General features: G+C 35.6%; 1 protein-coding gene across 4 annotated transcripts in view; it reads left to right on the forward strand.

Annotated features, from left to right (window-relative positions):
* Positions 1-22,513, forward strand: part of TDRD3 (tudor domain containing 3) — a 114,238-nt gene extending 91,725 nt beyond the window's left edge. For 3 of the 4 annotated variants that reach the window (XM_063335256.1, XM_063335279.1, XM_063335268.1), the window contains exons 13-14: positions 13,763-13,899; positions 20,970-22,513. In XM_063335256.1, coding sequence (XP_063191326.1) covers positions 13,763-13,882 — 120 coding nt within the window. In that variant the 3' untranslated portion in view covers positions 13,883-13,899; positions 20,970-22,513. The remainder of the gene's footprint in view (positions 1-13,762; positions 13,900-20,969) is intronic. The other variant, XM_063335286.1, reaches the window with a different exon arrangement.
* Positions 22,514-24,313: the final 1,800 nt, after the last annotated feature.

Raw genomic sequence — 24,313 nt, forward strand, 5'->3', positions numbered from 1 at the left:
TTTAAGCTGGAGAACACTTTTGACTATCTGTTTTATGGAGGTTTTGAACCCATTCCGATGTCTTGATTTATGACAGAGGAATACCTATTTGAAGGATTGGGTGCCATTTCTTTGTGGCTCTTCAGTCTGGACAGCCTTGGCATCACACTGTGATCTTTCTGTGTTGTGGGTCAAGCAGGAAGTCTTTCCCATTGAATAATTAAGTAGGTGCAGTAGATAAATGTGTCTTGGTTGGATCTCTTATCTAGCTTCTGTCCACATTGACTATACTAAAAAGAAGGCTGTTAGAAGAGAATTGTATGGTCTCTTTAACCAGTTCTAAGATTACTATAGAAAAAATGTCCCTTAAATAGTTGCATCAGACAGGAATTTGATGTCTTTAGTTCTTTGGCTTCAGTACTGGTAGGAAAATCTCTAGAATAATTTTACAGTTCATAATTACTTATTGACTAAATGAATTAGATGAAGGCTGAGTATTTTGGACTACCTTTCTTCCTGAGTGGTGGTGCATATTTGTTAATTAATTTTAATCTAAAAAGTTACTAGTGTGGATTTAGTTTCTACAAAAGGCTGTCTTTCTGCTTTATTAAAACACTTCAGATTTAGGCAGTTATTTTTTTGGGATATGCCTTGTTTTCCATCTCGCCTGTATGTGGTGATTTCAGTTGCCTTTTTTTTTTTTTTTTTATTTTTTATTTTTAACTTTCTTTCCAGTAAGTAAAAAAGTCTCTGGTAATGTTGCCTTGAATTCTTATCACATCTTTTGCAGAGCATTGTCATGCATGCCTTTACACGAAATTAACCTTCAGGTTCTGTCAGGATAATTCTTTACGTAATTTATTTATTTCCCAGCCATCTTTTAAGAGGCAGTATTCAGAGACAAGTGTTGTGGAAAACATTTATCCTGATAAACTACTAGTAAGTATTTTTCTGTAGCACCTCTTTCCTCTGAGAAACAACACAGTTTTTCAGACTTTAGCTTGGTGTATCCATGTTGGAATATAGACAAATGATCACAATTTAAGTTAACTATTCCTCTGAAAGTTACTGGCCCTTAGCTGAAATGTAGGAACTGACATTTAAAGGTGGTTAAGGAACTGCATTTTACTTTTTAATAAACTAAAAGCAGGCGAATTTCAATTGAGAGGAGGTAATTTATTAGTAAGTGGGCATAAAACAATGGCTTTCATTTTTCTGTCTGTATCATTAGGCATTGCAAAATATGTTTGATTCTTCCACTTGAGCATTTCATATTCATCAGACTATGAACTATCATTGCAAATTATTGCCAGCTGTACAAATCAGATTAAGGACCCGTTCTTCTTGGAGTTTGTAGTTACTGAAAAAAGTTGTGACACTTAAACACTTGGAGCATTACACTGTTCTTCTCCCCCTCCTTCCCCTCCTTTTAGTTATTAAATGTAGTGACTTGCAGTTTTGAGATAGCATAGTTTAACCTTATTTTAAGTATTGGATTTGATCCTGTTATCACGTGACAAAAGTTCTTCAGATTCTTTTTTTGATACCCCTAAAAGGATTTAATGCTCGGGCTTCTCAGTATTGTGTGTGTTGAGGTTTGAACATGTTGAGTCTGTGAGAGAAGTTTGATGTGTAAAAATGTCTGGACTATTCTTGCCATCACCATTGCTCTTCTGATTTCCCCATGTCTTTTATGTTTTGGTGTTCTGAGTTTGTCCACTTTTGATAGATTAATTTAAAGGATTTGAATTAAAGAGGAAAGTGGAGGAACTGGTGTAATATTCCTGACTGATTGCTTTCTAGGGAAGAGAGACGTGATACTGTTGGCTTGATATTGCAGAAGAGAAGCTATGATAAACCTAATTTGTAGTGGGGTCTGTGTCTGTGGCTCCAGATCTGACTCCCTCTTACTGTATACAGCGTGTGTGGAATAGACACATCATTTAATGTACTGAAGTTTCCTTGTACAGGCATGGTTAATATCTGGAATGCTTGGGTTGTTTTTCCTTCCTTGTTTTCCTTTTTTTTTTTTCTTTTTTTTTTTCCTTTTATACTCGCAGCTGTTGTCAGTAATAATACCTGTAAACAAGAAGTCTTCCATAATGTAGGAAATAAAAAACCAAACAGAAACCAACCAAACAAACAAAAAAACAACTCCAAAGGTGACTGTGAAGACAATTTTTTGCAAAAGGGTGATTTGTTTTTTCATCATAAATGTTAAAGCACATGAAATTACTCCTTTTTGGGGTTTTTGTGGGTTGTTTTGTTGTTGTTTTGGGTTTTTTTTTTTTTTTCAGTGGTTTTGGATTGGGGGGGCGGGGATTGGTTTTCTGGGTTGATTTGAGTTGTGTTTTTCTGCTTCTGTTGGCTTACTTTCGTAGAGTAAATTTTGTAAGGTTTGTAACAATGACAAGGACTCTACTCATGCTTTATTTTCTTCATATTAGTGACATCATTTGCAGGTTTCATGTCCCAAGAGAGACATTTATTGACTCTTATTAATTGAGTGCATGGGGATGTCTGAGCTAGACATAATTGTTCTGACTGTCAAAGAATAACAGCAATTAATCAGATTTTCTCAGAATATCTTTAGAGAGCATCAACAGAAGAGGAAATGTTTTGGTCTGACATCTTTCCTACAAAATTTGCTTGCTTTCTCATAATTTGATTGGTATATCTGGATTTTCAAAGTTTAGAGAAGTAGTATTTGCTTCAACCTTACACAGAGCATATAATATCTTTGCTAAGTTAGTCAAGAAGCATTTTTTATAAGTATAAAACTGACTAATTGTTTTAATTTACTGAGGGGAGATAAAATTTCAAAGATTTTGAGATTAATTCCGTATTCCTTTTAAAAATTAAGTGTGGTGTTGAAGAGCTCTTTGCCAAAGTGGAATACCTATTTCCCTAATGAGAGCAAGAGTTGGTTAACAAGAAAGCAATAAATATGTGATGGCTATATAGAGGGTTTTTTGTTTGTTTTTTTTTTTCTTCATGTTTTGTGGATTTATTGTGTATGTCCCACATTCTGAACATCAAACATCATAGGATCTTGTAACTTGGGACATGCTATCCTGCTGGAGGATATCAGGAATATCTTGATTGCTCAGAAAGATTGTTTCAAATTCTCCTGTGCTTATGAAGCACATTTTGTCAGTGGTCTTTTTGTTTTTGTTCTTTCATTAACCTATACGTGCCAAGTATTTTTGTTAGTACCTAGTTGGAAATGTTATTTCTGACTTCTTATGGAAATCTTGAGAGTTTATTTCACTTAAGTTTATTTCAGTAGACGTAAAATCTGTTGCTGAAAAGGTTTGTGTAGTTATGTCATAGTATCCTGTTTCCTTTTTTAATTTGTTCCTTGGGTTGATCTGTTTTCTGATCTGGAGATTTTCGTTCTTTCCCTACATCATATTTGCTCATTCATATAGGACTTCCAATGTGGGTCAAATGGCATATAGGAGAAAATGAAAACAATAGTGTTTAGTTACTGCAGTAATCTTTGTTCCTTTCCTGACGTAGCTCCCTTAGTGTATGTTTTCGTTCTAGGACACTGGGTGAACCTTCTTGAGTTCTAGGGCTGACAGTAAAAATTTTACAAGATATTGGATGCAGACTGGGTGGGGCTTCTCTTCTTGCTTGCTTTGCTTCTTGGCCCATTGCAGTCTTGCCGCTTTTCCCTGTGCGCATAATCAGTCTCCTTTTGATGTCTGACACCCATTATCTCAAGTCAGCCATCCTCATTACTGGGTGTTGTGAGGCCCCGCCATTGGAAATTGCATCATAGTCATAGTTTCATCATTGCTGTCCAGGGAGAGGAGAGGAGTTGAGTCTCCTACGAGTTCCAGGCCAGTTAAAGGAGGGAGCTACTCAACAAAGGTTGATCTCTTGACCTGGGAAAGGAATTCCTTCCATATGAAGGAGGGAAGGGAAGTGCCGCAAACGTGAGTAAATCGGTGTGTGTGTGGTTGTTATGTAGTGCTTTACTAAAATACCTTTTGCCATGTTTTACTCTATAATTTATTTTTTTTTGTGTAATTGGTCATTCACAAGTAAAATCAGTCATTTGTTTATCACATATATGTGCGCGTTTGACGTTGGGCATTTGTATGCCAAATTTTGTCGTGTGTGTGTGCACACAGCATTTTGTTTCACCTAAAATGTCACCAAAACTCAACTGCTTCCCTATTTACATTTTAATAATGATTTAGTGCCCTAACAGCAAAGCATTAGATAATTCCTTGTACTATGTCACGTTTTCTTTCTGATATTTTTGTTGGCAGAATTTTCTGATTACATACTAAAATAGACCAGCAATACAGCGAATGCTTTTTCCCCCCCATATGGATGTGTGTGGTTTTACTTACGAGCGTGCTTAGTGTAAGGAAACCGAATGCTGAAATTTTTTCTCAAGTCTATGCAAGTATTCCTTTTGGCTATATGTTTAGGGCCTGTGTCTCTATTACCAAGGTAAACTGGACCTTTCCAGACATCTTCATTCAACTTGATGTTCTGAAAAACTGTATGAATGTTTTATTTACTACCAAAAAAAAAAGTTGTTGAGAGGGATGGGCTAAGAGTTGTATATGAGGGCAGGGATGGAGCTGGACCCTTAATTCACTGCTGTTTTCCAAAAATTGGCACAATTACTCCTTCCTTATAGTAACATTACACCTTATGGCACATAACTCCTTGTAGTGGTTACTGTTACTGATTTCATGTTGTTAAATTTATATGTTTTCTTGAAAACTTTTCTACTTCCAGTTTGTGGCTTTCTTCTTGCAGAATTGAGACAACTCGATGTGTTTGCTGGTTGTGTATTATTTATATAGTAGATCTCCCTTCAGTGTATGTACTTTTCTTTTAGAAATTATTAAAAATAAACCTTTAAATATTTATAGCTTGATATTGATACTACTCAATGTGAAGAAGCTTTTACTAATAGAATTTGGTATTTCTGTTTTGTTTTGGGGATATGGTATGAATGGCTTAAATATGTAATTCTAAGGAACTTTTAAAATTCATGACTTTTTTCTGTATTAAGAACATGGTGACAACTTGCAGGAAAGGGAGTATTTGTTTCAAGCACAAATGTCACAAGAAGAGTTGCGCATTTATTTTAATATATGCCACAGGGAATGATTGCAAATATGAATAACCTGTGCTATACCCTTCAGGGGAACAGATAAGCTAGCAAAAAATCTCTGTGGGATAATCATGCCCCAGGCTTACATTATAGTAGTTTTATGGAAATATAATTGGAATGTAGTCTATTTAGAAAATAATTGAGTACTTTGTTTTCGGAGTTGAAGAAAAGCGATGAAGCACAGATAAATGTCTGATTCCAAGTTAACTGTTGTTATTCTTTTAGCAGTCTCATATTTAAGTACATAATTCTTTTCTCTGTCCATCCATCTATTGTCCGTTTCTTGATTTTTCTGAAGAATCTACAAATTTTCTGTCACTTGCTATCTAATGTTCATTGCTTTACTCAAAACTCAAGATGTATATTGTCTTAACAGAATCATTTGAAAATTAGCTGTGTTGAAAGCTCATCTACTTTTGTCGCACCTTATATTTTCAGTAGAGGAAAAATGAGATAAATCTATTTAAAAATGGTATATCCATATTTTTCTTTTTTAGGATTACTGAAACAAATTAACGTGTATTAAGGCTTTAGTTGATAAATCGGTGGCTCTGAAGAATGCTGTGTAGAATTTTCAAAAACTGGTCAAGAAAATGTAAAATTATTTGGCTTCTGATGTTTGGTTGGTGCAAATCAACAGAAAAGATTTATTATCATTGATTTATTTCTGATGTTAAAGGAAAGGTACAGGGCATCTTGAAATTTTTATTTTGAAAACAATAAAGCAACAGATTTTATGGCATAGCTCTATGCCACCTAGTTTTACATAGCATAGTTAGGAACATATTTACTTGCATACCATGTGTGTTCGGTGGAGACAAAGACATACCCTCATAAGTATCAATTCCTTTTTCTAAGTGTAAATAAGGGAAACAAATAGTTTGTGTATGTTTTGGTTGAGTTTTTTTAATTACATTACAGCAAGTTTGTTTTAGTGAATTGTTAGAAACTTTGGAATTTTAGTACTCCCACATTAGAAAAACGATTAACTGAATTTCTCTGTTGCATGAAAGGCTTTGTACAGAGCTTGAAAGAAGAATGTAGTGTTTTACTTGTACAGTACATCAAAATCGCATTCAGTTTGAGAAACAGTTGTTGAGAGAAAGATGGCACTAGTATAGAAGGTTACAACGTTGCGTAAAGGTGTAGGAATTATTCTGACTGTATATAGAATGCCAACAAACAATAAATGTGTAGTCGCAGTTCACAGGTAGTCCCAGGAGGTTTTTAGTAAGTCATACAGTACTGTACAGCAAGTCAATTGTATCCTTTTAAGGGCAATTGAAGTTATATTAAGATTTTGCAGTATATCGCTCAGTAATTTCTGTAATACGTTTAACATTGCTATTTCTGTCACCACTGCCTTATATTGTATAGCATAATAGAATATTTCACTGCAGTGAAGCTGAAGCTAAAATTTTCAGCAAAGCAATTGATGGTTTTGATGTAAAAGTCAAATCAGAGTAACATGTGGAGTACTATACATGTATATATGTGTTCATACAAATGTATGTCATCTGTACTAATTATCTAATGCTTGTAATGTCCCATGTGTAGCTAGATGCTTATGGGATTGTGACTTTCAAATGGGAAAAGAACATATATACTCTATAAATCCTATACAGTTGTTTATCATATCCTTTACCGACAGAAAATAATGCCAAGGTATCAATGCAATCGGTAATAAGTATCTTTGAATACTGTGTAGTCCCTACTATTGATGGAGTTGAGCTTCCTTACTGGAAGTGGCCAAAGTCAAATTTCTTCAGGCATGTAATAGTAGAAGAAATTTAAAATAAGTTTGACATAAAAAGTTCTTGATAAAATTTGCTTTGAAATTAAAATCTTTTCTTTTTGAGCAGACCTTATAAATTCTTACCAGTTCAGGATAAAAGTCTTGTTGCTTCTCAAAAAAAATGCATTTGGACAATAAGGCCAAGCGTTTCAGTGTATGAGATCCTTCCATTTTCTTCCCACTTTGTTTGTTGAAGCTGTTTCCATACATTACAGTAGATCCTGGTTAGTCTACTGATTAAATATCCTGTAGTTCACCAACTTGCTGGTTGTATCCAGAAGTCAACACCAAAACAGAACTTTCTCAATGTGAGAGAAAAACTTGAAAAAGTTCATGTAAACATTTTCTTCATATTATGGGATTTTTGTTTTACATTTATTTGGATAACTTGAAGATGTATTCTTGGTGTTCTATAGGTTTTCTATATGCTGTTCTAAGAACAGTCTAAATATCAAAAAAATTCTCATCCAATACAGAAGATAAAGTGCTTATTTTATCTCTTTCTTTGTCACCTCAGTAAAATATATCTGGATGCCTAGAAGTATGTATATGGACAAAGGCAGAGATAGAGACAGAAGGATGAAAGAAAGAAAGAAGGTAGCTTGAATGTCATTGTTCTGGTTTTGTGAGTTAGAAAATACATATTGCCTTTCATATGTCTTGTGATTTATTTCCCCCCCCCCAACTTGGGATTCAAGAATTAGAAATATCTGATTCTTTATTTTTGAATTGTCTTTGCCTTTATTTTCACAAGTGCCACGTGGAGTTACCAGTTTTATTAGCAGTTAATGGTTTTGGTCTTTAGAATAACGTAAAGTTAATGAGAAATCTGCAGACTCTATTTTTTTGCTTACAATTCATTACAATTATTTTAAGTTTAAAGAACTATCATGCTGTTTAAGTTTTAGAAAATCTGAGCAGGTCATGTTTACTAAAAGAAGTAAAACCATAAAACGTAGAACCAGTGAACTCTATACTATAAAAATTATTCTGCATTAGGAGATCTGGTTGGTAGTGGGGGTTAACTGTCTCTCTGTTGAGGTGTTGAAGTTTGTTTCACACACCCATAACATTTGAATAAGGGCAGACTAATTGCTTATTCCATAAGATTATTTTGATGGGAAAGGAATTTAAGATTGATTAGGAGTATGATTTTTATGGACTAAGCTATCATCAGCTATCAGCTCTGAGAGGAGGAAGCAGTTCTTCCTCCCTGACGTTGACCATCCTGACTTTTTGAACCTGCGTTGGTTAAAGGTTGCAGCTGTACATCTGAGCAAGAAAGGGAAAGTGGAAAGAAGAGTGAAGAAAAAAGGGCAGGAAAAGAGAAAGGAAAACAGTTTCAGCAGTAGCCAGACATCACTTTCGTGCACCTGCCTGTGGCACTACTGCCTGCATGCCAGAACTAGGTTGTAAATTTAAGGGTGTCACATAGTTGATTTCTTTGTTTAGTTATAAAAGATTTAATTGTAGTGTGATAATACACTTCAAAAGATCAAGGCAAGAGTTAAGTAAAAATAATAATTGTGTATCTTATTAACATTCTGAATGATATGTTAAAAGGTTAACTTAAAAAAAATATGATTTAATTACTACATTATAACATTTTTAATTTAAACACAGCCATATCCTTTCCATTAGTTATCTGTACTTATAGTCATCAGTGATACATTACTGCAATGTCTTGCGTGATATGCGTGACCGTACTGAAAGTATATTTTTCTTAAAATGTAGTGCTGCCCTGACTCCTTTAAGGGCACATTAATAAGGCTAAGAGTTTATATGAATTATCTGACAGCAGTGAGGGGTCAGGTCTACGTAAGTCTAGTGGTATAACCTTGAATCCCACTTTTCCTTCTCGCTCATAATTTAACTCAGAAGTTTGTATGGCCATAGGCCCAGTCTAATACAGTTGTGTACTGCGAAAAAAAAATTATCAGCATCTGCAGACTGACAAAGATTACTCTGAGAAGATTATTCTCTGAGAGGAACTGCTGGTTTAAGTCACAAGAATAACTTGCAAAGAAAATCGATATTGTTGCAAAGAAAATATGTTGAGTAGTTCTGTAATAGATGCTTCAAAAACGCTCTTCGCATGAAGTCAGTACTTGGTTAAGATCCTTGAAAAATCTGCATTAGTGGTAATTTCTCTTTTACTTGGAATTTTCACACCTTATTTGTTAGTAACTTTTGAAATTATGCCCTAAAGCTGCTCTAAGATCATATAACTTAAATAATTAAGTGACAAAAACTATCTTTTCACAAAATCCTGTTTTCAGTCTTAGTTGTTATAGAGTTCTAACAACCCTTTAGATATTCAGATAAAGTAAAAGTTTAAGGGAGTACTTTAGCCAATGATTTTTTTATAGATATATAATATATTGCAATTTAAATATTTGTTTAGCGTTTTCTAGGAAACTTGTGAATTTTTCAATATGGCCATAGTGTGGTTGGGTTTTCTGTTTGTTTTGGGTTTTTTTTGCTACATCTGGAAAATCTTACAGTCTATTTTGGATTGATATGAACATGAGCAAGTAGAAACTGCAAAAATCAAAGCTTAAGTACTCAAGGAGATCAACGCTGGACGATTAGGCAAAAGAAGCAAGTTTTAAAAAAGGAATTTACCCAGCAAAACAAGAGATCACTTGGTGGTGTAACAGCAGGAGACAGCTGTTGCCAGCATAGTGGGCAATGCAAAGAAGCATTAAATCTGGACCGAAATGGGACTTGAAATGCACATGAAAGAGAAGTTAATTTTGCAAGGAAGCAAGCACTTTTCCTTTGTACTGAGTCCAGCAAGTTTTCCATGCATTGAGTATGTGGGTGAAGTTAAAACTGCCTCTGAAACTGAAGCGGTGATGTGACGTTACTGAAATCTGTTTTCTTTGCCTTCTGTCTCTTCTTCATCCAATGGTTCCTGCCCCCACACTGCTCCTTCATGCCTCCTTGCACAGGCTCTAGTGATCATCACTTATTAATCCCACAGAGAGCTATAATTGAAAAGCCTTAGCAGAAGCCCCAGTGAACAGAGCTGAATTTTCTGTGCATAAGCAGGAATAGACAGAGGTAACTAGTTCATAGGTGGCACACTGTTGGAGCTGCTCAGCCGCGACTTGCAACTGCATCCTTAATGTATGTGAGCAGAACATTCAGCAAAGCTTTTGTGTAATGCGTAACTTCTGTCCTGCTCTTTACTGTCATCCACCTTATTTGTTGTTCTCAGAAGTTATACAGTAAGTATTCACTTTAAGGACTATATTTAAAAAAAAAAGTTTCTAAACAGTTCTTTTGAATAGACTGAAAGAAGTCTTGAAATAGAAATCCAATGAGAAAACTTTTAATGAAATATAAATTTGCTCTGCTCTAATATTGTTAATTTTGAGGGTAAATTGGTTGTTAAAGTATTTCAGATGCTGGATTTATAACTTTATTCTGCAGCTATGAAATCCATTGAATTTTTTATGTAAAAGCATGCTGGTAGTCACATGGCTGGACTGAAGTTACTTTGCTGATTCACTAAGCTCAGCTGGCGAAGTATGGTGGTGGTACAGGCTCTTCAGAATATGTGGTCCCAAAGTAAAAGCACTGAGTGTGCATATATACTCACTTTACACTTGTTTAGTTCTTGTCCGGCTTGAGATGTCACAGGAGATTTTTATGTGAAAATCTTGAATAGAAGCTGAAATTCACAATGACTTATGCTTCCCTCTTCACCATCTTTTTTTAAATACCTGAAGAATGCTGACATCCTCCACCCTCTCTCATGTCATTCTAACCTCTTACTGCAATAATTTATTTCTCCATTTTGTTGTTTGCATTGTAAACCTTTCCTTGCTTTCTTCTGTGGATCTACCAGTTTTTGCTGTCTTTTGCAGTTGTGCTTAGTGGTTTCATTTAATCTCAGTGTACGTTGCCCTAGGTGGGTGTTGTGCAAGTAGTTGAAAACTCAGTCTTCGTTCCTGGAATATTACATAATTAACGAATAATAAGCTGAAGGATGGAGATCATAAAGTATATAAATTTTTTTAGTAGTGTACTAATATGAAACCTCTGCTGGTAGTAGAAGGAGAATGAAAATGCTCTGAGAGATTTGTGTCCACCTTTGCTTTATAAAATGTAATCTAGATCTTACATGGATAAGGAAATAGGAAATGGAATAATTTAGAATGAGTCACAAGCAACTGAAATTGAAAGCAAGCAGCAAGAAAGACTGGAAAAATAGAGTTGGTGGCAAGATGTGTGATCTAATTGACTGCAGAGTTATAATGGAAGAAATGTAGACAGCTGAAGTTTTTAGGTTGAAAAACAAAAAAACCAAGGAGGGATGGCAGTTCTGAGCATAGGGTGGAGAGATTTTAAAGTAACTTGAGATAAAGATGATCCCAGAAAAAAAATAATGCTTAAGATGGAAATAAAATAAAATGGCAATAGAAAAAGGATGAAAGATCAGCAGTGCTGGATTGAGGGTCAGTGATCAAACAATGGTGGAAGAAAAGAAATGCAATTACTTGCAAAACAAAAAACAATGTGTCTTGGTAAATTGTTATTTTGGAGAATGTTAGATCGAATTAGAATCAATTGTGAATAGTTAAGACCCAAGAAAGAAATGACAATGTGCACTAAGCTATTTAATTTCTGTTCATTTTGAGAAAAGACTACCAAGGTTTACAAAGAAAAGATTCATGTTTAATTCACTACAGTCTCTTGAAAATACCAGCATGCGTTGCTAGATTTTCAGTCGTGTATATATGCCATTTAGTCTTCCAGTTTTAGAGAAATCCAAATACTGAGCACGTGAAAGTTCACCAATTTATTCTTGAAGAGTGAGCTCCTTTATGTTAGATTGAAGCTTTGGCAAAAAAATTTAAGAGAACGTGCAATTGCATCTTTCTCTACTCTTTTGGCAAATAATATGGAACTATTTTCAGCTACTTAGGTTTCTTGGAGTATACTGAAGGAGCTAAATGTATTTGGACCACTCCAGGCATCTAGTTTACCTTTGAACGTTTTGATGCTATGTACAGCTTGCATTGTCAGTGATGGGAGATCAGTTTGTATATATACTAAGTTGAGGGATTGTACTAGGGCTAACAGTATTGCAATCTGTGTGGATTTTTTTGGTTAGACATCCATTTTTCTATTTTTTGTTTTCTTTTGGATAATCAGTGTCTCTGAAACTCTTTATATGAGGGAATCGATAGTGCTGCAAGCAGTAAAAGAGGTGCACTGAGAAAAGTAAGTTTTATGGCAGAATTCCATGTTTCTCAGCCTTTGGCTACAGTGAAACAAGAAGATATAAATCAATCATGCTGTATTCAATTGTGTTGAAAATCTGTTTTTTCTTACAGTTACTTCAGGCTCTCTGTGGTAGGGCTTAATCTGTTGTTCTGGAAATATAGCTATAACCACAGATGTACCCTGTAAATAGGAGACCTTACCGTGAGGAATGTGGTTGTCTGTAACTTATTTTAAAAATGCATGTTTATTGATATTTGGGCTGATTCAGAAAGAGACATTTCTTGAGTAAGATCTGACTTTTCATAACAGAAAGAAACTTAGGCTGTAGATTTTCCTTTCTGTCTCATAGTGAAATATGTTACTGCTGTGACTAGCTTAATCTTTGTTATACGCATGCTGCACTCTGAGACAGCTCCTGGGTGTTGGAATTGTTGACAAACTTTTAATGAATCATTCAGTGTTCTTGCTTTGTGTTCCTCTATGTTCCTGTGTTGTGAGTGCAAGGGAATTAAGAGTTATATACTCAGTACCTTTTCCCAAAAGTGGATTTCTTACAGCATGTTTCCTCTAGGCCTGGTGTCTGCTACAGCGTAGTGTTAGGGTATTAAAGAAATTAAGTTATAACTATTCCTTGAGACACCATTTGACAATCATACTTATGTTCAGATTTTTTTTAGCCCATAATTTTTTCTTCTATTTCTCTTTATTATCAACTCTAATGCTCTTAAAATTCTTCTCTGTCTTTAATGTGTACCACCTTTAGATATTCCATCAGATGAGTGATTTTCCTTTCAGTATTTCTTGACCAAAGTAAATTTCTAGCTATTTTAATCTTCCTTTGTAAATCATTCTCCAGTCTCTTGATTATTTTGGGCACAGAAATTCAGAATTCCATGTAATCGGTAAATATCTTTCTGGTATTGAGATGCCTAGGAGTGAATGCAATTGCAAATATGTTATTACCTCTCCTGTCATTATTCAGAAGTTATATCTATTACTGCTGCAAATAGCAAATTCGTATCGAAGTTGCTGTCCACTGTACTTGTAGGCTTTTTTCATTATTACTGCATCACGGATTTTTATCTACTATTTCAGATCTGTGTTTCAAGTAGGCATATTGCCAGGTGCTGTTTCTTGCATTTCCATTTCCTAATTCTTTTATTTCATTCCACACACATTTCCAAACTGCCAAAAGTTTAGGAGAAGTTTAGTTATATTTCTCTTTCTCTGGCAGGTTATTGAGGTTATCTTGCGTCTTGAGTTTGTTGCCTGTATGACTCTTGGAAAATAATTTTGCTTTAATATAAATACTTTTTTTCCTGCAGATATTTAATAACTTTTGCAGCTGCCCTGGGGATTAAGTTTTGAGATTTTCCATCTTGGTTTTGTTAGCTTTCCTAGGTTTGAAAAACCCACTCGCATTATCTCACTTACTTTATTAAGTGGTCATCAGCACAGAAGCAGCAGTTGCTATGTGTGCATGAATTCCTTGATACGCGTATGTTGTGTGTGCGTATGTTTTGTGTACGTATGTATGCGTATACCTACTCATGTATAATGCATTTACCTACTCTTCCATTTAAAACAATGCTGTTTACCTGCAGGAGGAGGAGGAAGAAACATATGAGCAAACTCTAGAATTCCGCAGAGGAGGTGATGGTCAGCCAAGACGGTCCACACGACCTACTCAACAATTTTATCAACCCCCAAGGGCTAGAAACTGATTAATAATAAATAAAAGGTAAATATATAATATTGACATTTTATTTATGGGTTTAGGTTTCAAGAAAAGTAGATCCTGGATTGTTTTATTTTTCAGTGTTCTCCAGTCTTTGTGAAGTTCATGAGAGAACTTTCTACAACTTTGCCAGTAGTTGGTTGTGTAAGAACCCTCATCATTGGGTTGCAGGTGATGAATATTTTGAAGAATTAAATTATTGTAATCACCATTTTACAACTTAATTTTAAGACAACTTAAAATTCCTAGCAAAACCTTGTTTCTCATTTAGAGAAAAAAAAAAAAGTTAAACAGCAGCACATGTATGACCTACTTTGTTTAATAGTGGTAATCTGTTTATAAGGTGCAAGCACAGAGTAGTGACCATTACACCTATGGAGAACTATTGCTATTAAATCAGTGTCTTACTATTTAAGTGTAAGTTTTATGGTTGTGTCTTTTTAGTTTAGAAACCACTTGTTGCGATGCCCTGCGTGGAAGATATGTTTGGCATATTACTTCTAAAATTTTTTACGGATATTGATATATTTAAGATAGAAGTTGGATAGCTCTGTTTCTCCAGATTTTGTGGCTGTAGGAAGAGATGTAATATACCTGTGGGAAGAGGGAAGGCAATAAAAACACTTTGGCAAATAGCTTTTTAACTTTGCTTTATGTAAGGACTCATGTCATCTGAGCAAGCCTTTTCTTGATACTTTTTCACCTGACAGCAGCAACAAATTTCTCTCATTCACATACGTTGGACCAGCTTCCTCTCTGAAATAAGTGGCTGAAGTCCCTGCTGAACTCAGTACTGTCTGTCTCTGTGCAAGGTCCCATATTCTACTTTTATGAGCCATGTATGTGAATAAATATTCCGTCATTGTTTTGCTTAGCATTGGAAGGAGAACTTGCAACACTGAAATCTAAAAATCTGTGAGCTAACCATTGAATGGGGAGGTACAAGGCCCAATAATATTTACTGTACTCTGAATCTTGAGGATATACTTGCATCTATCCTTTATTAATTAGCAGAAATTAAGGGATTATATGTCATCCTTGGAAAATATACTTGATATGTAAATTAAGAAATCTAAAAAGGCCAACCAGATAAAACAGTTAAAATTCTTTTACTAAACAAATCAAGTGTGCTGTACTGCTTTCATCTTACTCGTGGATCTTCTAAATCCTTAATTTTCAAACATTGCTTGAAAGACCTGAATAAAGAAAGCTTTGTAAGTTTGCATGCTATTTGGTGTACATCTACAGTGTGTCTTTGTCTTGAATCTGATTTCATTTTTTTTCCCTATTTGCCAGTTTATTTTTACTGAGTTCTTTTTAGCTCCTTTCCTTGCTCCAGTCCTCCACCTTCAGTTGGCTTCAGGTGCTGCTGATCTCTGCAGCTTTTGATACTTCTGACATGTAATAACGTATGATTTCACTTTTTTGATCATATGCTTTCCATTTGCGGGAGTACTGGCAATATATATGAGCAAAATTTTTTCCTGACTCTTGCCAAGGTGATCATTATTCTATTTTTGCCCATATCATTCAATTTTCTATTTTAAGTAAGTGTATCAATCACTGTGAATAAACATATCATGAGATAATTTATGCTGAAATAATTGTGGTGTATGCACTGAGCTGAATTTTAAGCCAGCTCAGTTGACATGGAGGAGTGTTGGTGTGATCAGCTGAATGAAATTTGCTCAGTGTAGAAAGCAGTCAAAACCAGGGAGGCTTTTTTTTCTGTCTTTAGGTAATATTTTTGGTATTTCTCTAATTTTACAGTATAAATCTGGAAAACTGTGTTTGGCTTTGGTCAGCTGAGAGGGGGTAAAAACAGATGTCCAGAGAGAATGATAGTAACTCCTGTACCTCAAGAATAATGAATTAATTGTTGGCAAGCAAGGAACAACCTTTCTAAGACACAGGTGGTTGTTCCTTGCAGATTTTCATATACCTTGCTGGGAAGATTCTAACAGGATCCCAATTTAAATGGACAGCAGACTCTGTATCAAAACCTACCTACCATAAAAATAAAAGTTACAGCCCTTCGCCTGCCAAATACTTCAAATACTATTGTTTGCTGTCAGACATCTCTAAATAAAGGGGTTGGTTTCAAGTGGCAAATAGTGTCAGTTAAATATAAACCTAAAAGCATTTGTCAACAAGTAGCAATGGACTCTTCTCATCCAGGAAAAAAAAATAAAACAAGATATAATTTGGAAAATGTGTCATGACGCTGAATATACTTTTTCAGCAACTACTTACTTTGCTTTAAAAAGTACATCTTTTACTGACGGTATTTCCAGATATATCCTCCATTTCTTCATAATAATTTAAAACTCTCTTCTGCAGTTGATGAAATGAGGTATTTCCTGCATTCTCTTTTGGCCCAGGACTGTTCACTTCAACATCAGCTCAAGCTACGTAGTGCCAATTTGTCATCCAAACCTGAATTTATTAATCCAGTGCAATGTACAATCAGTGGCAGTTTAAACCTGGTAAATTTTGGCTACTTTTGTAACTCTAACTCTGTTGGAATATTATGCACTTTATCTTCTACAACACAAATAGCAAATTTTGTAAGAGTTATACATACCTTAAATAGCCATCATTGTAAACAGTAATTAATTATAAGAAAATAGAACTTACTGTGTGATAGGAAGATTCATTCCCTGTAGATCAAAACATTCAATGCCATCTTCTTTGGCTGCTGTAACCGAATTGTCTTGAACTTTAATTAAGCGTAAACTGTCTCTAAATGTCTAAAATGTAGTCAATTAGAATATTTATGTATTTTATATTAAAATTGTTTGCTATATCTAGCTATTTTAATTATCTGGCTTATCAGATTTAGGTTTGTGTTTGGAAAACTTCCAGAATTAAACTCGACTACATTTCAACATAAAATAATGTAACAGCTATCGGATGTTAACACCAAAAAGATGTTGTCAAAATATGAAATTAAATACATTGGTCTTAGATTCTTGAAACACTACAATCAGTCAGGTAGAAAAAGAAAATAGAGAGGCAAGAGATGCCCTCTATGTGGAGGCTGGGTGGTGCTACTTGAACAGTTAGCTCCTGTATTGGTTCCAGTCAAAGCAATCCTTTATTTTGTCTAAAATTTGTAAGATGGATTTTCTTCCCTTTCTGCTGTGTTGTAGTGAATATTTGGAAAACTGAACATCCTGTTCTTTTCTCTTCAAGAGTGTGGCATTTGCAGTCATCTCTAAATAATGTTCAAAAGTGGAAATTCTTCCTCAGTTTAAGAACACTCTATTGCCAGTCTTTTTGTGGATAAAAACATTGCAGAGCTGTATCCAGGAGCTTTTTCTGTGTGGTACAGACTAGCTTTCATCTGCTAGATTTGCTTTCTGAAGCTCATGTCGAGTCCAGTGTAGCTGCCCTCATTTGCCTTGTTTCATAAGTAAAGCAATGTGAGGAGATGTTTATTGTGGTGCTACAATGGATGTATTTATCAGGTATGGCTTATAGCTCCCCATAGTACTTCTCATGCTACCATATATCTTAGGTTGTGTTTTGAAATTCATTACACGTGACCTAATGAGGTACTGGTTGAAGAAAATGGAATTAGAGAGAAACCAGTAATGCAAATATACTGAGCTTTTCAAAAAATAAGTGGTGGATGTAGTTATTTTTTCTCTGATTTTTAAATGTAGGCAGAAAATCAAACACAACCATTTTCTAAATCACTTTCAGCATACACAGACTTGTACAACAGTGTAACTTTAACGTCTTGACATGTGAAAGTTCAGGAATATTGAATGTCAGTTCTTAGAAGTGGATTTCTGTGTTTTTTCCTCCTTTTTATTCCTTAGAGCTTTTTGAGAGCATGGCTTATTGTTCTTATTTCAAGTTTTTGATAACCTGTTAGGTGAAGACATGATTTATCAGGGGAAGTTTTAAGGGATCCAGTGAGGCATAGTTTTACCACAACCTTCCACTGAAGGATGCTTTACTTCTTCACCAGATCATTCATTAATGACACCTTTACTCCTTGAGAGGGAGTACCTTTGTATTACATGAAGTAACTTAAGTATTTTTTTTCCTGAAAAGAAATGGAGAGCCCTTGTTGATGATTATTTTGTGTTATAAATTGGTAATTTGTTTAGAATTTTAATATTGTAGTACCTAAAATTTAAAATGCCAAATTGCCTTGTTTTCAAAGGCAGCTTCTGCAATTCTGAAAGTAAACTTTGCTGGCTGTTATTTGTATTGAGAATGACAGGCACGTATCAAAGATGAAACATTAGGTCCATATAGTAGACATATCACCTCAGACCCAGAAGCTCTTAGACCTACGGATACAACGTTACATCACTTAACAGGGAGGACTTATTAGCACTGGTACAATAATACAGAAATGAAACTATACTGCATCCTGGATTAGTTTTCAGCATACTCATTTAGGTGTTGAAGTTGCCCTTACAAATCTGGAATTAGTGTTGACAAATATCAGCTCATAATCTATGTCTACAGCATAATGGTGTCTTAAGTGTGAGAAGGGTTAAGTTTTTAAAAGCCTGAGTTATTTTTTAAAAGTGGAATTTGCATCCATGGGATTGTCTAGCCTGGAGAAGAGAAGGCTCCGGAGAGACCTTATTGCAGCCTTTCAGTACTTAAAGGGGGCTTATAAGAAAGATGGGGACAGACTTTTCAGTAGGGCCTGTAGTGACAAGACAAGGGCTAATGGTTTTAAACTAGAAAGAGGGTAGATTCAGACTAGATATAAGGAAGAAATTTTTTACAATGAGGGTGGTAAAACACTGGAACAGGTTGCCCAGAGAGGTGGTAGATGCCCCATCCCTGGAAACATTTAAGGTCAGGTTGGACAGGGCTCTGAGCAACCTGATGTAGTTGAAGATGTCCCTGATAATTGCAGGGGGGGCTGGACTAGATGACCTTTAAGAAGTCCTTTTCAACCCAAACCATTCTATGTCTTCCTTCTGAAGAGCTTCTTCCCACAGTGTTCTGTGCTTCAGGTATTAAGAACAATTGCTGCAGGCTTTCAGGAAATCTTGACTTGGTGTTTATTATGAAGATAGAGCAATAGATTAGTCATGTTAAGGTGAAGTAACAGAAGTATGGGGTAATCATTATCTCACTGTGGTTGCAGTTGACCTAGAAATGATCATTTATTAATATCCAGTAGTGTGAGGAAGAGAACACTCAGAATTTTATCAGAGCACTGCAGTGAGAGCCCTTGAACCCCGGTTCTAGGTTGTTTATGGTAAGAGTCAAATACTAACTTTAACAGGTCTGGAAAACAAGATATTAACACAGAATCACAGAATGGCAGGGGTTGGAAAGGGCCTTCTGAGATCATCCAGTCCAATGGCCCTGCCAAAGCACGTTCACCTGGAGCGGGTTGCACACGATGGTGTCCAGGCAGGTTTTGAATATCTCCAGAGACAGAGACTCCACGACCTCTCTGGGCAGCCTGTTCCAGAGCTCTGGCACCCTCAAAGTAAAGAAGTTTTTCTTTATGATAAGACAGAATTTCCTGTGTTCCAGTTTGTTCCCATTGCCCCTTGTCCTGTCCCTGGGCACCACTGAAAAGAGTCTGGCCACATCCACTTCACACCCACCCTTTAGATAATTATAAGCATTGGCAAGATCCCCTCTCAGTCTTCTCCAGGCTAAAGAGACACAGATCTATCAGCCTTTCCTCATAAGAGAGGTGCTCCATTCCCTTGATCCCTCCACTGGACTCTCTCCAGTAGTTCCTTGTCTTTCTTAAACTGGGAGCCCAGAACTGGACACAGTATTCCAGATGTGGCCTCACCAGAGCAGAGTAGAGGGGGAGGATAGCCTCTCTCAACCTGCTGGCCACACGCTTTTTAATGCATCTCAGGAGACCATTAGGATTCTTGGCCCCAAGGGCACATTTCCAGCAGGTCAACCCCTGACCTGTATTGGTGCATGGGGTTATTCCTCCCCCGACTCTCCAGACTGTCCAGGTCTCGCTGAATGGCAGCACAGCCTTTTGGTGTGTCAGCCATTCCTCCCAGTTTTGTGTCATTAGCAAACGTGCTGAGGGTACACTCTATCCCTTCATCCAGGTCGTTGATGAGTATGTTGAACAAGACTGGACCCAGTACTGACCCCTGGGGAACACCACTAGCTACAGGCCTCCAACTGGACTCTGTGCCACTGATCACAACACTCTGAGCTCTGCCACTCAGACGGTTTTCAATCCCCCTCACTGTCCACTCATCTAACCCAGACTTCCTAATCTTACCTATGAGGATGTTATGGGAGGCAGTGTCAAAAGCCTTGCCAAAGTCGAGGTAGACAATGTCCACTGCTCTCCCCTCATCTACCCAGACTATTATGCCATCACAGAAGGCTACAAGTTTGGTCAAGCATGATTTCCCCTTGGTAAATCCATGTTGACCACTCCCGATGACCTTCTTTTCTTCTTGATGCTTAGAGATGACATCCAGAATGAGCTGTTCCATCACCTTTCCAGGGATAGAGGTGAGGCTGACTGGCCTTTAGTTTCCTGGGTCCTCCTTCCCCTTTTTGAAGATGACTCCGAGAGAATCAAGATATAAGAATTGGAATATTAACAATAATAAAAACACATCCTGAACTTACACTTCCTGGACAGAATGTCATGATAGTATGAAAAAGAAGGGGAACAAGTAGTGAGAAATTAGTGTTTTGAATGATCATAACTTTTGGAGGAGCTTGAAAACCTAAGAGTGTGAACCTATGAGTGCTTGGTCATTATCTGTTTCTTGGGTCTTCCTTTGCTCCGTGACAGAATTAATCTACACCTTGTCAAACTTGATATAAAATCTGTATTGAAGTCCTTACCAATGGAGAAACTGCATTTTTGTGAGAAGTCATTGCCAGAAAGTGTTCTTTTCTTGTATTACACCAATCATATTTATTGCGTTGTCACCTTCTGATTTATTCTTTTAAAGACTTGTATCTCTGTAAGTACTGAAAAGCAGATATCCACTCTTTTGGAGGAAGAAAATAACAGTAAAGCATATGTTGAATAAAGAGCAGAGAGTTTTTATGCTTATCTAATGTATTTATTTTTTTCCTTTTAGCAACCTTTTCGGGGTGGGGGGAAATTCACCGGCAGCTCCAACTTGCAGAAGACTTCTAGAGGAAATTCTGGCTTTTTCCGAGCAACAGGATGGAACAAAGAAAGCTCATGTGAGCAGAAGGAATTTGGACCTGACACCACAAGAGACTTTTTTAAAGTTCTTAGTTACATGAAGCTGAATACTTTTTACACATGAAAGAGGCAAATTGTCATTGCTGCCACTAATAAAACCACAGTGCACTATTCTATTCTTTGCCTTGTATTCTTTTTACTGAGCCTCCATTGTTAGGTAACATAATACTAATGTATCATGATTTTTATTCATTTTGAATTGATTTTGGTTTGAATATTGTTTCTAGTAAAATTTATATCTTCTCAAAAGCAGCCAGGATTGGACCTTTAATTTAGATTTTAGGCTAGCATTACTAAAACCTGTTAAAAATGTTCAGCTAATTATTGTACAGTGAAATTCTGAATAGGTTTTGACTTGTGTTTTCTGTGTTTATTTTCCAAAGTTGCTGAAGGCCAAATTACAAATTTGCCTATTATGTTTTTCATGATCTGTGATTAAGAGGTTGAAGGGGAGAACAAAAAAATTGTCATTTTCAATAGGAATTTTCTAAATAATTTTAGGTAAATATTTTCTTTGTAGGAATATTTATATTACAGAAATAGAAACATTTCTAGAAGGTACAGGAAAGTAGTTTAAACAAAAAATACCGAAAGATGCATATGAGTATTTTAAACGTAAATACGTGTATACATGCACACATGTGCAACCTGTTAAATAGTAAGTTCTAACTTTCTTGTAGCTTTAAACTCTGCTTTTATTGCTTCATATTATTAGAATTTTTTCAATTATCATTGATGCTTGAAAGAATCTTATGTCAAACTACTTTTCATTCTAAGCTATATCTTTGAATCTTAAGTGAGTATAACGACTGTTTCTTTAGCTGAGAAGCACTCAAGTTCTGTGTACCATGCGAGTCCCTTCTAAGCTTTATTCTGATCATTTAATTCAGATTGAAATACCACATATGTTTTAAGGTAGTTCTGTAAAGACAGAATTTTACCTGAGATATGAATTGATGGTATAAGTTGTACGATTAACTCTACTGAATTTCTCTCTGAGTGCTCCTAGAAAATTCTGTTTGGACGGAACCTGGTTTATTTGGATGAAAAGAAGTTTTATATTGATGATGTAATTGAATGTATTTGCAGTACGTAATGTGGATTACTGTCCAAATGCAGTGAAATCTTAGCAAGCACATAAATATTTGCAGAATAGTAAGGAACTAAATGTTTTGCTGCCTTAATGGATCCTAAGCAGTTTCTTGAGAATTATAATGCAACTCACTAATAATTCTAAAGAAATTTGGAAGCTTACAACATGAGCTGTACAGTGTTTTTCACTATCAACTGACAAACGGCAAATTTTATGAAGTTTGTTAGATTTAAGTTAGAAATCACTTTCCAAATACTATGAATCATTCTGGTCAGTTCTGCTAAATTGTACCAGCAAATAAATAAATTGTAGATCTAATACATTGGATGTTGGATGCTTTACTTCCAGAATTACTGCTAAGACCATTGATAGCTATTCAGCTTCATAAAGCTATGCAGCCATAGCATCGTTTTAAAAAGCAGTTTTGATTTTTCTTTACAAATAGACTGTGCATCAAATGAGAGCCCTACAATCAGTGTACCAAAGCAATTTGTGAAATTAAAATAACTTTTATGTTCTTTTGAGCTTTCATTCTTGCTGTGAACAGAATCATAAAATTCAGAAAACTGCAGTCTGATTTAGTGAGCTGTAAAAAAACCAAAGCCTACTTATGAAAATTTGAAGACTGTAGAAATACAATGCAGCATTCTTCTGTAGTGGTTGTGGCATTCTGAAATTACCACATGTACATGCAGCTGTCTGTAGGCAAACAAAATGTATTTGAGACGTCCCGGTCTTTTCACTGGTGCTGAGGAATTGGAAAGCCAGGGTAAGCAGCTGGAGAGTCTCCTTGAAAAGACATGTTGCCTTTGTGTGTTTTATGATTCTTTTCTGTTTTGATTTCAACTGAAATAACTTCTTTTGAAAGCTCTACCTGTTTAGGATCTGAAGAACTAGTGATTGAGTAGATAAAAACTATTTGCATCAGCCTGTTCTGAAACGCAAGGATTCATCTTTTCATGCTGATTGATTCCTATATTTGGAAACAACACGATGATAAACTAGGTATGTATATAAAATATTTTCTTGATCCGCATAATCTATCAAAGCCACAAATACAATAATTTGCCAGTCATAATGTAGTAAAGTTTACATACATAAGTACAACTTTAATTTATTTAGCTTTTATGTTCGGAAAATGCTATCATGTCTAGGTAAGTCTTCAAAACTGATGTAAAAGTTAACATCTAATTTGTCAAAAGCAACAGCAAAAGCAAAGTCCTGAACTTTGTATGGCTACGTCGGTGTAGTTAAACAAAAAAGGTTGATAACGAGCACTGGATCCTGATCATCTACACTATTTATTTACTAGCTTGATTTCTGACTCTGTTTTGGAGTGCTCTTGACTTAGCTGTCTCTAAGACAAACCTGTCACAAAGAAACTTTGCCCTTTGCAAGCTGGACACAAGCCAGTCTGTGCCTCTTGACCTGTGAACCAGTGGGTCCATGGTCATGGTTACAGATGTAGCTTGTGAGAATTTCTGTCTTGAATGTTAGGAGTGCAATTCTAATGAGATGTTTTCCTTGCCATGGAGTTCATATAACATTTTTACCAAAAGAAATAAAAAAAAAAAAGAAGTTATAATTTCTGATTTAAATTATTCTAAAAGTTATGTTCTAAGTTGGTAATAGTATCATTGAATAAAATTTTATTTTACTTTTTTCCCCCCTTTTATATTGTTGAGATATAAAATCATTTTGGAGCAGAGTGGAAATGTTGTGGTTTTGTCTTATATGTTTTCAGAGTTTTGGAACAAAAATTATTTGAAGTTGTCGTATTTTCATTGAAAATTCTGCCTTGGAATAACATTTCCTGATAGATACTCATACGTATTTTTTATATGTATATAAATATAGCTTTTTCTTTTGTCACTGACAGGTGCTTTCTTGTTAAGTCTTTGGCAACAACTGTACAAAGTGTTTTGAGGATCACTTGTCAAGGTCACGCTTCCAAGAAACACTGCTGGAATTTTCTCTGTAGTGACTTGAACCTTATGCAGATGAAACTTGTTGGGAATATGGCTTTCCAAAGCAGTATTAACAACGCATATTTCCATTGGGTGGTGAAAGGTTGATATTGCAGGAAGGACAAGTCTTATCCAAGAGATGCACTTGGCATT

This window comes from Chroicocephalus ridibundus, chromosome 1, assembly GCF_963924245.1.
Source record: "Chroicocephalus ridibundus chromosome 1, bChrRid1.1, whole genome shotgun sequence".
In the NCBI taxonomy this organism is placed as follows: Eukaryota; Metazoa; Chordata; class Aves; order Charadriiformes; family Laridae; genus Chroicocephalus; species Chroicocephalus ridibundus.